Raw genomic sequence first — 14,582 nt, 5'->3', positions numbered from 1 at the left:
AATAGCTTTCAATGAATATGATACAGCACTCACTTGCTCCTATGAAACTAGCTATTACAAAATCTTGACCCCCCAAAATTGACACAGGGGTACATAAAATACTATTCAAAAAGCATCTCAGTAACAACTGCAATTTGTACAATCTTTGAATCATTCATTGTATTTCAATACAAATACACTAATGACCACTATAACCCATCTCTCACACAGACAGCCTTCCTAAAGTTCCTTTATAGAATTCTTCCCCCCAACCGAGTATTTTATTGCAAAAAGATTTTTTCTTTATAAATGAAAATTAAAAATAATATTCAAATCATTCAAATAAATAACAGCACAAGACTGCTTCATACCGAATTAACAGCTTAAAAGTGGAAACTCTGGTAATGTTTCCTGCATTTGTTTTAAAAAAATACATAATATTTATCTTAAATGTTTCTTCTTCTGATCTATTATTTGGCCAGATTTTATCTTGAACTATTCAAAATTTAATGGTTCATATTAATTTCTCTCATAATTCACATCTTTGGAGGGCAAATAATGTTAAGAAAAACAGCAAGAAGAATTTTCAAAGGGCAGTGTAAACTGTATTGTCACTAGGACATAACAACCCAAAGCAATCTAGTCCCACCAACAAAGTCCTAGTAAAAGTTCCTGTAAGATAAGCTCATTTTAATGAATGCTGACAAAATAGCTCCAACAAAAGTGCCCAATGCAGCTAATAATAATTGTAAATGATTATTTTGAAAATTAAACAACATACAGACTATTTAAAACAAATGTACCTGATTAATAGGTAGATGAGTCATAAAAATTACAGAAATTCTTGAATGGAGTTGCACACAACCTGGTAATCTCAATATGTGAACACAAATGGGCAGTGCACATTCTAATGGATTATTTGTAGTTAACAGTGCAGCCGTTTTTTTAATGGAACACAATGTCAACAAATTATGTAACAATTAATTTATATTTAAAAGTCCTATATAATTTTGATTACATTTTTATAAAAGTATAACAACTGAACTACTTTTAAAGGGTTATTTTGTCTTAGGCTATTTAGTCTGAGGTCATTTTTCTGGTCTGGCTGTCTTGGGATGTTTTTGACAGGTTACCATACTCTTTGCACATGCAAGGTCGTATAATAATCCTACATACAGCTGTAAAATAAACCAATCTGTAAAAAAACCATACATTTATACAATAAATATAAGAAGCTGTACAATAAATGAATAATTGTACAATAAATGCAGTTGTACAATAAATGCATACAGCCATACAAAGAGTCAAACTGTACAATGTATACAGTTGTATAATTAATGCATAAATATGTACACATATATACATACAGCTGTACACTAAATGTATACAGCTGCACAATAAATGTACACAGCTGTAAAATAAATGTAGTCATATATATATATATATATATATATATATATATATACACACACACACATATATATATATATACATACATATACACAGCTGTACAATACATACATACAGGTGTACAATAGATGCATAGTCATACCTACAGATACATACAGCTGTAAAATAAATGTACATTTGTACATGTGGATACATACAGCTGTACAATAGATGTATGCAGCTGTGCAAAAAAATGTATACAACTGTACAATAAATGCATACGGCTGATCAATAAATGTATAGCATTGTACAATAAATGTATACAGCTGTACAATAGATTTACACATCTGTACAATACATATATATAGCTGTACATATAGATACAGCTGTACAATATATACATATAACTGTAAGAAATATATACAGCTGTACACTAAATATATACAGCTGTACAATGCAGTTATACAGCTGTGTAATATTTGCATATAGCTGTACAAATACAGCTGTCCAACAGATGCATACAACTGTACAATAAATGCATACAACTGTACACTAAATGTATACAACGGTTCAATAAATGTATACAGCAGTATAATAACTGTACACAGCTGTACAATAGATGTATATAGCAGTACAAATAGATACAGGTGTACAATAAATGCATAAATATAAACACATTGATACATACAGCTGTACAATAAATTCATATAACTAAACAAAGAATACACGGAGCTGTACAATATGTTTTTACTGACCTGAGAAGCTGCTGTATGAGCTGTAAAAGTGGAATGGTTGCTCCAGCATTATACAAGTCTCTGTTCCGTTGTGACCCAATCTTCTTCATATCTTCTTCTTCTTCACTAAGCTCATCCTCAGACTGGGAATCTTCATCTTCTTCATCAGCCTTCTCTTCCTTTTCCTAGTTACAGTAAATATAAACAACAATGCTTCACTAACCATTTACTGTAAATATAAATACAGGATGACTTTCCTGAGCTGAAGACTTGGGACAGAAAATTTAAAAGTTTCACAGAGTTAGCCAGTATAGTGAGGTTTGATTTGAATAACAACAGCCTTAAGGGCAATGCATTATATGCCCACTCCATGTTTACTAGTCCTGTATAAAGGCACTAGTAGCACATGGCTGGATGTTGATTACTGACTTTTGGGTCCCAATTGTGGTCTTAGGCTAAAATTACTGTGCAGAAACTTTCCTATTAGATCTACCTGGTACCAGGATGGTGACAATGGGTCTTTATACCCCCATATGTATAGGTCTCTTCATAATCATAAGTACAAGCCATCTCTAAAATTTGGTCATGTAACTTGATCTAGAACAAAAGTTATTGTGCAAAACCCATTTTCCTTGGAGTCACAATTACCGTTACCTTTGTCCTATTAGCCCCAAATTCAGTGCACCTCTCCCTTACCTCGCCAGCTAGCCCATCATAAAAAGTCTAGTAAAGTATGTCTTTTAAAACTAGACCTATTATGCAAAACTCATTTTCTTTTTTCAGTCACAGTGACTTCTGACCTTCATGACTCCAAAACAAATAGACTAATTTCTTACCTTAAGTGTAAGCCATCCACAAACAATTGTGAAGGTATGTTTGAGAACTGAAATTTTGTGCAAACCCCATTTATCCATTTGTAGCTACAGTGGCCTTGATTTTATAAATGTTGACCAACATCAACATACTTCCACCTTACTCAAGTGCAATTGATCCAGAAGGTTTAGTCCAGATCTGTAATGCAGAAGTAAAGCCATACTATTCCTGGGAAGGTCTATTACTGGATCACGTAGATCACTGATCCATGTCTTGTCCCATTGGAAAGAAGCCATCAGAATTATTTTGCAATTCTGACCCCTCATCTTCTGTATTACTTTTGGAACCAAAACCATGGGTAAGGTAGGGAGGGTAGGAAAGTGCCCTTAACCCCTCCAAACTGATTGACAGTGCATCCATGTCCTGAGCTTCTGGATTCCAACCTACACGGACCTATTTGCGGTTCCATATTTTTGCGAAAGGTCGATCACTGGATGTCCACAAAGTGCACAAATGAAATGAAATATTATTAGATGAAGAGGACATTCTATATAAATAACTTGACCCCTTCTGGGCAGAATGTTGGCAAGGATACTGAGTGTCAGGAATGTGTCTAATTTGTACATCAATCTCAAGAGAGCAGCATTGACAAAGAAACTGCTAAAAGAGCATGCACAGGTTGTGATTTGGTGTCCCTTTTTTTAAAGAGTTTAAGTCACCACCACAGAGCTGGCAAACATAATCAGAAATGACCTCTTGTCTGTCCTTCTAAAATTTAAAGGCATTTATGATAGCCTTCATATGGATGTTGATGTATAGAGGCAGTTTTCTCTGTCCCCATTTGCTGCTGGCCATATCTGGCAGAGTGAGATACTAATGAGGATGCTTGCATGGTGGGGTGGTTGGGAGGGTTTTTAAGTAATGTGATTGGGTAAGTATTCTTGGAGAAACATAATTTACTTAAATATATGCTTTCTCTTTCTAATATGTTTCCCCATCACCAGTGTATCCCCCAGGGGTGTAAAATTGAGGGTACAAAAAAAACCTAGGTGTCAAAACTGGGGGTCAAATAAAAAATGTGGGGGTCAAAAATGTACTGATACATTTTCATACGACTCGTACTTTTTCAGCTTGAAATAGGATATTGCAACTTGCACAACATACTCTCTCTCTCTCTTTCTCTAAACATACAAATACACCAACATGCACAATTAACAAACAAATGCATTGTCCATTCAAAGAATAATTTTATTAGTTCATTTTTCTTTTAAAGTCGTACTTTTAACAGTCTCCTCAACAGTATTATAGCCCAACACATTATATATAAGCCAATACAAAAAGCCAAATAAATCTTTTTAACCAAATGGGAGTTAATTTACTGCCTTTCATCAAATGTGTACTATCATAGGTTTCATTGTACTTTGTCCTAGAACACATTTATCCAAATATCAAGGAGCATACTGAGTCATCTTCTTTCTAATAAGTTACACTTGAACTTTAAGATCTTTCTTTTATTGCAGTAAAAGTTAAAAACCAACAAAATCTGCAATGACCCGCTGACTTTGTAATCCAAATAATGCATTTGTCTCTGCAAGTTTACTGATTTCTATGTTGTGAAATAATGTCTTAGGTTATAATGTGTTCTCTAGATATCTTATGGCGAACGAGGGCATAATTTTAAAAATTCTAAAATCCTGTCACGAAAGGATTATTCACTTTTGCAGTCTTTGCAATCACACGATCAGAAGTCACACCGGTAATCATAATGAATATTCCAGTCAAGGGAATAATTTTCTCCATTTTTCATTAAAGTTAGATCCACAGTTACTCTTGTGTTCTGCTTCTTTCATTTTCTTCGCTAATGCTTTTTAGTGCATGACGTTTTAATCTGGAGATCACTTTCTAGTGCAACGAGCCTTGATGTTAAATATCTAGAACAGCTTGCTGAGCTCGATGGAAATCATGAGAAGCTCGCAAAATTAAGGGAAGCTACTCCGTCATAACATTGCCTATGCTAGTCTGGTTCATGGTTTTATATGTTCCCTGCGTTGCACTTTGCTATACGATAGAGAAGCACAAGGCAGGGAGAAAACAAAGCGGGGAACCAGTCAATGCCTATACGCAAAGTATATACGATGCCATCCATCATCCAGTGCATTGGGTATTAAATAAATCATGATCATATTATGAAAATCCTTTGCGTCAAAAAAATGCACGGTAACAAAATGTGTGTGTCAATTTTCTCCAGTGTGCATCCCTGACGCACAAATGTGCATAAAGGGAAACACTGCCATCACATTAGATTAGAAGAATAAGGAGTAGGGGATGCTGAGCATTCAACCTCTTCCTCAGGTATCCTTCTGGGGAATAATAGCTAGATAAACCATGTGAAAGATAACCTGTTCTCCTAATTACATAAGCAACACAGCCTGAGGTCACTTGACCTGTGACCCTAACATATGGTTAAGAAGATGAGATACTGAAATCACTAAAATCTCGGTAACTGTCATTGTATGTAGCTATCTGAATGGGCAAATCTCTCATTAAGATCTTCATACAGAGATGAAGCCGTAGACCTAGTGAGACAGAACTATCCCTAAGATCCCCATAACTGTAATGGTATGTAACTGTAGGCATGTCAGGATAGGCAAAGAGATCTCCGTAATTATAGAGATGCAGCCGTAGCATGATAGGATGAACAGATATATCATTATGATTTCTATAATTGTCAATGTTGTATGGAAGTGAACTTTAAAAACTAGTGACACCTGGTGGTGGCTACAGGAGGTAACGGGCAAGAGCTAATGCCTTTGTCTATATAAAACAGGAAATACATATTTTCCTCTTTTTTGTAAGGGTGGATTCATGAGGTAGCCAACTTTATCCCTAACGTTAACGTGATCAGGGCATGTATTTAAATCCAACATTTTTCAATGTACAGGACCTAACAACCCATTTGTATATTCAAAAATGTGTTCTATATTCAGAGTGGAATTTTCCTCAAGCTCTTCTTCTTTATTCAGCATGTTTACCCCCATCGGCCATACAAAAGCAGGTACCAATGCAAACACCCCACCCATCCACCACTTCTCTCATAGGAAGGTTATTTGTACCCTGTCTTCCAGCTCCTGGGCCTCTTTCTGTATGGCTGCTTCCATGGCTGACTCCAGACCTCCATCTGCCATCAGACTGCTGACTAGTAGGTCCGTCATAAACCGCTGACCTGAACTCATACCAGAGGCATCACGCACTAAATAAAATAATCTATTATTATAACATTCTGTCAATCATAAAATCATGGTAATAATGGTAAAGTTATGAATCAATCTGAACTCTTATGTACAGAGCTCTTGATAAGAGTGTAATAAATTAGGTGCCGAGATAAAATGTCATAAACTGGTGTTTAGATAAGAATGTAATAAATAAGGTATTTAGATAAATGTCATAAAATGAGTGCTTAGATAAGATTGAAATAAATTGGGTGTTCAGATAAAAATTAAAATAAATTGTTTTTTTAGATAATGTAAAATTAGGTGTTTTGATAAAAATGTAATAAATTAGGTGTTTAGATAAGAATGTCATAAATTAAATGTTAAAATAAAAAATGTAATAAATTGGGTGTTCATATATGAATGTATTAATCTGTAGATAAAATGTTATAAATTGGGTATTTAGATAAGATTGTAATGAATTGGGTGTTTAGATACAAACTTAATAAATCTGATGCTTAGATAATAATGTAATAAATTCGATATTTAGATAAAAATGTAATAAATTGGGTGTTAAGATATGATTGTAATAAATTGGCTATTTTAATCTCAGGAATGGAATCAACTGCATTGTTTTTTTAATCTGAGAGTATTTTGTCAACAATACAAAACTCAAATTTATGCAAACAGAGTGAGTCTTAATCTCTAAGACATTTATCATGCCTTTTTAACTGTATCAAGTGCCTTAGTGACCAAAACTAATTAAGGGTGTTTTCCATTTATATGGCTCTGTGCAAGTGTTGATGCAGTAATTAAGTACTATCATTTCAAGCACAAACAGAACCTCTGGAACTTGAACTGACAGTATAGGTTATATAGATTGAATACACCATCATACAACATGGACTGTGATTAAATAAAGCATAATATATATTTCCATCAAACTGTTCCAAAAACATAGAGGAGGTTTTTGACGTAGTTATGCATTTCATGTGTCAACATATGGGAGAATGCTATGCACATACTAGAATCTTGCCACTGATTTGCAGCAGAACTTTTACATTATTAACTTTATCAGTCCCCAATGACTTTATGGGTTTCACATGACATAAAAGTTACTATATCCAAAACTGCATGTGATATCATGGGTAAATTAAAAAGAATGTACATGTTTCTGTGACTTTATGGATATTCTTTAAAGATGTATGATCTTCCAACACAGACTACTGTTTTCATTTTTTTCCCCACCTCTACCTATTACATATGGTGAAGTTCATCAGGAAGACCTAATACACCTTTTACTATTACAGCCCAAAATAAGACCATTTGATTTCTATGACTTTTAAAGAATCTAAGAAAAATCCCATTCAGTCAAAATGTACACACAAACACCATAATGCAGAGTAAGTATTCAAATGGATATAACTGTTTCCTTCAACTTTTGGTGAACAAAACAGATTTACATAAAGGTACCATTAAATTAAAAATACAAATAAAATCCAGTTAAAATTACCTCATATACATTTAACATAGATTTTATAGTTTCTTTTCAGAGGCAGCCATGGTAGCTAAGTTGGTAGAGCAGAGATTCATAATCCAATGAGTCAGGGGTTCAATACATGCCCTGGCCAGTGTAGATTGACTGGCGGCCTGACTATGTTCTTGGGAAAGGCATATAGCTCATACTTCCTCTGCATGATGTACACAAAAATGTCCTCAAAGTGTCGTTATAAAAACCCAGCCAGCCAAAGATCAATTTAAAATGAGACAAAAGAATAAACACCTGATCCTGCCTTAGCATAAAAAAGAAAAGGACCCAGATTTCAAACAGCTGTTGTGGTTCAATGGTAGAGTACCAGATTTAAACCAAAGGTTGAGAGTTCTAATCTTACTCTGACCATCCAGATGTGTGACCCTTGGCAAGGCACTTTACTCTGTGTGACCCTTGGCAAGGCACTTTACTCTGTGTGACCCTTGGCAAGGCACTTTACTCTGATAAAGTACTAAAAGGACCCAGCTATCATTTTTTTCTCTTGAATTCAACTGATGTTACCAGAAAGTTTGCTATTTACAATTATGGAATACTAGAACAGGATTTATACAGTTTGCAAAACTGCCCTCTAAAGCTGAATATGAAAGATTATTGTTCTAAACAGATTGAACTGATGTCAAAATTCATGATTTGTCTAAGGATATACTCAGTCTAAGAGTAAAACCTGCATATAACAGACAGTCAAGGCATAAAGATGTGTCACAAGATTCAAACCTGATATGCAGTACAATGATAACAACAATGCCTCGAAGGGTCAAACAGTTCACTATACATAAGATTCGTATCACTTTCATTTTGGGCTAAAAAGATAATTGAAGAAGTCTTCTGTTGGAAAATCCATGTCGATATGACTATCCATTCTGGAGTAATAAAAAAGATTTTCAAAATGGTTGTCATGGTAGCCATACTGGACATCACATCAGCACTAATCTGATATTAAAAAGCAGTATTTTGGTGAAAATTTTATTTTGAAAAGACCATCATTTCAGGAGGAGTAACAAGATTTTCAAGATGTCATCCATGGAGGCCATATTGGATGCCTAAGTGGTAAAATTTTCACTGAGGATGAACTAGACCTTGTGATGAATGTGTCTGTGTGTAAAGTTTAATAGCAGTCCTCTCAATAGTTCTTAGTGAGTAGTGAAAACAAACTTGTGTTAACGGATGTAGAGAGAGATGACTGATGATTGACGACAGGCAATTCCATAAGCTCTTCTGGGCTATGGCCAATAGATTTAATAAATATAATAAATGGTATTATAAAATCCATATGTTATGGGCAGTTCTCCATCAAAAACAGGTGTCCATTATTACAAGATTCCCTGTAATTAATTTAAAAAAAGCTCAGCTTACCACCAGAAGAGAGAAGGGAAGACAGAGCTCTGCCTCTTTCCTCTGCTGTTGACAGGAGAACAGACCAGCCATTTTGCAAGGCATTCTGGGCAGCCAGCTGTATAGTATTCAGCACTCCACTGTTACTCGCAAGGGAGACGACTCTCTGTTTGAGACTAGTTACCAGGGGGCTCCCTGGACTGAGGCCAAGTAGTTCCAGGCTCTCATTTTGGGTAATGGCTGCATAGAGCTAAATTTGGAAGAATACAAAAAGTAACAGTCAGCACAATCTATGAAGCTACAAAAATCAAATAAGATGACATAATGACATATCTGAAATAAAATATCAAATTAATTATCAACATTCTCCTCTTAAATGACATTGTTTGAGTTGCTTAACTTTACATTATTTCACAATATTTAAGCGTAATTATCATACTGTATACACATTTCCTACTACAACAGCATCATGATCCTCTGCTACAGTCTGAATTGGTACAGTATATCTTCCAACTGCTGGGATAGTAAGTTTATGTGTTCCTCCTCATTTCCACCAAAATACATGATGGTTTCCACATAACGATCATTCAGAAGCAACAACCAATATCTATAACTGATACATGCAGACCCTTCATATAATTTTTTTAACCAAAAACACTGTCACTTGTGAACAGCTGTTGGTTCCAAACATTCTGCTCCTCGAAATGCCCTATACTCCATATGTGCGTGGCAAGGGTTGCCTAAGTTGTCAATTTCACACCTGACAAAGGTAGTTACATCTAAGTTCAATATGAATCAGAAGAATTAGTTCTTTTTTAATTTGAAAAATACTCATCACAGAGTACACTGTAGATGAAATCTAATTACATGCATTCCAACTTGCCTCACCAATGGAATTTCACATTCAAAGCTAAATGGAATAATTGGAACAAGGAAAGTCTTTGATAATTTCAAGATTTAACTTATCACTAGTAATTAAAGCAGAGTGCATGCTTGATTCCCATCATCAATCCAGCCCAGATCAGCCACCATGATATGTCCTTGCACAAGGAATTTTAGTCTACTCTACCTCAGCAAGATATTAACTTCCAAGTAATTCCTGTAGCATATTTTTAAAAAAACAAATCAATGCCTTATTGTAGGAGAATGGAACAAATTATGACAGATCCATGCCTTGCATTGAGATTTTTACAGAACCATAAGGAAAGGGCTTTTCACATTCTGTTCAACTGATGAAGTATGGATAATTTTAAGTAATTCTGAGTCAGAAATCCCCCCCCCCCCCCCAATTCAATACAGCTTATATACAGATACATCATTCTCGGATTCTCTAGAAATAAGTGACACAAGTATAAAAAAATGTTTTTACCTGTAAGTTCAAGAGATTAAGGCATGCTACAGCCATACATTCCTTCTCCTGGGGAGGTGGCCAGTCAGACCGCCCATCTAGACCCTCACACACCTCTGCCAGTAACTCATCTAGCTGCTCAAAAGTGGATTTACAGATGTCTACTACAAATGGCACTCGGGACCCCACAGTGGACTGGCTACCATAGGACCATACAAAGTTCTGGAAGTATTGATCACTTCTGAATTGGGTTTTAATGTTCATATTGAAAAAGATTAAAACAATTCTCACTATCTCCTTAGAACTCTGGCACACAAAAAAATGTTAAATGTAGCTGAAAAATGACTGATCCAACCTAATTAGAGCACTGGAGACAATAAAAGAAGTCTTCATTTAATCTGCAAGATCTGCCTATTTCTTCCTCGATTTTAACCTTGTGTGTTCTTTGTAAGCATATGAGCTGAGCAATGTAACTTAGAACTAGATCTTTGGCAACTCTCAGGTGATGTACCAAATAGCTGTTTTGGTTAAGGATGTCTTTGGTAAAATTATAACTATTTAATCATCAATAACTCATGGGTCCATAGTAAATTATATTCCACTGCTGTGAGTACTTTCCTGAATGAAAGAAAAATATCTTTTTATGAAATAAAGTTTGGAGTGTGACTGTTCCTTACTAACAATTTCTCCATAGCCAGCTTTGATCGCTCATGTGAAAATTATCAAGTTCCTGAGGGACTGACAATTACTCTAATGATTTTAGGTATGAGTACTAAGAATGTGAAAAAGATCGGTCACTGAATAAATCTTCTTGTTCCATTTAAACTGTTACCTAGTTTGATAATAATAACAATAATAATAATAATAATAATAATAATATCAACAACAACAAGAACAAAAACAACAAGAATAACAGCGATACTAGTACATGTCTCTTTACTGATAAGTAAAATATAAAGCATATAAAAAGATCTTGTATGCCACAGTTTGGTTGAAACTGATACGGCTGTTTTCAAGATGTTGTTGAAAGAATGAAAATGTTGATGGCCAGATGACATGTCAATGAAAGTACACATCATAAACTGAACCAACCTAATGACAAGGTGAGCTATAAAAAAATATCAATGTAGCATGAATAGTATTTTATATTTTTTGTACAAGTTAATGTTGCTTATCAAAATAATTCTACTTATCACTTCTCATGGCAAAACATCCAATAGTGTCTGAGAAGTAAAGCCATTTGACCAACCCTACAATAATCGCTGCATTATAAACGTCCTACTTTTGGTAGTGATGAACAGGGTTTCTCAACATAATGCATCAAGCCAGTTTCATGACAGTAAATACTTCTTTAAATACATTATTTGATTATAATAAATTAGGAATCATTCCACTGCTACTCAAATCCAGCTCTACCAAGTAAATAACGACATCAACTACATCTTCTGGCTTGTTTTAGCTAAAATTGCTAAACTGTCTGTCCGATTTAAAAGTACATGTACATGTATCAACAAAGAACTTAACTTCAACATGTGGGTTATTAAAGTATCAAGAAACAAATAAGAGAGCAACAGATTTTAGTTTATATCATCAACAAATCTGCCACTACCAATAATAACAATGTCTGAAAAGACACACCTACCTCTTCCACTTGCTTGCACGTGGAAAAAAAACTAATGCATAAACCTCTGCTTCCGAGTTATGTTGTTGTTATGACTATCTATATTTTTTTAATTTTTTTTTATTACTGTAAACTGTAAAGATTATTTAAAAAGAAGATGTTACATAGCTAATTTTTGTACCCGCAGATAAATTCTATTTTAATGTATTAATAGTGTCCATAGCTTGCATAGGATCTATAAATAGGTATTTACAAAGGTGTTTACAATCATTATTAATAATAATCCTGTTTACTAGTTTGGGTTTGTTTCCCACTGGATAGGTTAATCATATGGGTTCTTAGAAGAATTAAGTTATTTCCCAGTGGACGGATTGATCAAGCGAGTTCTTTTGTGGCATGTGGTATTTGCAAACTGTCACATATATGAGTAGGAGAAAATTGTTTTAGGACTTGATGCTTATATGTAAGGAGTCAACTGAGCAAATGATTTAAATCCTATTTCAGATTCTTATTTCACATGTCCTTATGTTTATATCAGTTTGCAGATTTATTTAATGTTGTATTTAGATATAATTTGCGAGGGACACATTTGTTAGGATTATTCACAGGAATTACAAAGTGCTCATTGACTAAAATATTATTCTGAGACTACTGCACATTTATTCAAAGGAGTTCTGGACAACGCCATTGTGATACATCAGGACTGTTGGCAGACCGATACATTCGAGGATCTGAAATTCATTCGGAACTTTCAATTCTCTTGGACTTGAATATGACTAGGATTATTTTGAGTTCAATTCATAATACTGTTAAGTTCCTCTGAACAGTCAAAGATAATGATAAAGACACAGTTTAAGTGACTCCTCCTTGATTCTGCTCAATGAATAATGACTCACTGACCTGAGATGGCCCACATGCAGCTCCAATGATGTTCTTGTTTTCCAGGCCAGGCATCAATGTGGGTTCTGTGCGACTACTTATGGACATGTCTCCCAGCTGACCATGGTCATTTCGGCCCCAGCCATACACCTCCCCATCCTCTGTAACAGCCAGGCAATGCATGGAGCCAACCGAAATGTCAATGACTTTCTTCATGTTAAAAGCTTCAACCTGTTTAGGGTGGCGGATGTGCTCCTCTGAGCCATGACCTAGTCTGAAGTTGTCACCTTTACCCCTGTAATACATTATTTTTATAAATACTAGTCCCTGATATTTTTATAAATACTGAAAAAAATTGGGACCTTTCAATTTTCCAGACATCTTTTTTTTAAAAAATGTTTGAATAATTCTTAATAGTACAATGTGATGTGATGTGATTTGGATTTTTAACGTAGCTTTAACAATTTTTAAGTCATATCATTACAATGTCTGCAATGTGGCAGTTTATAGTGATGTCTAGCACTGGGGCATCTAATACCGCAGCCATGTAACATCATGTCCCCCACAGTCACATTATCCTGACACCAGGCCGACCAGTCCTAACACTAACCTCTTGATGCTGAGCACCAAGCGAGGCAGCTGTTAGTACCATTTTTGTAAGTCTTTGATATGACTCGGCCGGGATTGAAAACAAGGCCTCCCGCATCCGAGGCGGACGTTCTAACCACTAGGCCACCGGAGTAGTTTTAACAGTACAATGAGTTTCCACATGTCAAGTATGTTTTTTCAACAACCAGCATAAAATAAAGCAGAAATATGAACTACTGTAAGGAATATTTTACCTGACCGAAAAACAAGTGTTTGAATAGATCATTGTCAAATATGAAACAGCTTTGATTACCCATTATTACTGTGTGAATGAAATGAAGGTTTGTCAATAAGCAGCAACAGTTACACCAAAATTAATTTTGTATCATATACCTAAGGACCTGATGTAGACAATTTGCATTCTTAGTAAGGTGGATTAACTCGTGTGATGTGTTTAAACTTGTATTATCTTTGTTTTCCCCTTTCTAGTAAACTAAACTGTGTGGACATTTATTTGTGAAAATGCAATAAATATATGTGAGATGCAAGTTTCACAAGTTCTTGTTGTTCATCCTTTCAGATTCATCTGTTCAGTATCATTACAAATAATGATATGGTAATCCATAATTAAATCCCTGAACCAGTCTAAGTGATATGGTTCACTTACATATTTAGGGGAATCATCATATCGGAAGTTGTACTGTCAAGATTAGTTGAAGCATTATTGACGAAAAATATGGATTATCTTTCTGATGTTCAGAGATAAGATAATGGAAATAGATGAATATAATTTCGGGAAAACACTCAGAGATGATCTTCATGGTATGAAACAATCTTGATATTAGAACTTGAACTACCATACAATTTGCATCCATTATTATAATCTGGGTCATAAGGCCAATGCCTGAGACTTTTAGGGCTTTAATTAATTGAATCAGTGCTTTGTTAACTACAAAGCTAGATTTCTTATCTGTTCCATAATCATAGTTTGTTTGTTCAGACAGAGGTATTTTGATTAATACCCTTAGTTTTGTCATTTTAAATTCTTATTTATTTATTTTATCTGAACCCTTATTGGGTTATATAGTTTTGTAGCCCATGATCTTGCAGGACAAAATTGTTTAAGAAAAGTGTGGAA

At 34.8% G+C, this 14,582-nt stretch overlaps 1 protein-coding gene across 9 annotated transcripts in view; it reads right to left on the bottom strand.

The window, feature by feature from the left end:
* The window catches only part of LOC149798376 (E3 ubiquitin-protein ligase HERC2-like), a 246,570-nt gene that overhangs the window by 149,765 nt on the left and 82,223 nt on the right, over positions 1 to 14,582 (bottom strand). For all 9 annotated transcript variants that reach the window (XM_089963537.1, XM_089963538.1, XM_089963543.1 and 6 more), the window contains 5 exons: positions 12,878 to 13,151; positions 10,378 to 10,578; positions 9,030 to 9,258; positions 6,029 to 6,165; positions 2,124 to 2,287 (listed from right to left, as the gene is read on the bottom strand). In XM_089963537.1, coding sequence (XP_089819663.1) covers positions 2,124 to 2,287; positions 6,029 to 6,165; positions 9,030 to 9,258; positions 10,378 to 10,578; positions 12,878 to 13,151 — 1,005 coding nt within the window. The remainder of the gene's footprint in view (positions 1 to 2,123; positions 2,288 to 6,028; positions 6,166 to 9,029; positions 9,259 to 10,377; positions 10,579 to 12,877; positions 13,152 to 14,582) is intronic.

This window comes from Sinohyriopsis cumingii, chromosome 6 (genome assembly GCF_028554795.1).
Source record: "Sinohyriopsis cumingii isolate HCF-2022 chromosome 6, ASM2855479v2, whole genome shotgun sequence".
In the NCBI taxonomy this organism is placed as follows: Eukaryota; Metazoa; Mollusca; class Bivalvia; order Unionida; family Unionidae; genus Sinohyriopsis; species Sinohyriopsis cumingii.
The sequence above is the reverse complement of the archived record's forward strand: the minus strand, read 5'-3'. Positions and strand labels throughout refer to the sequence as shown.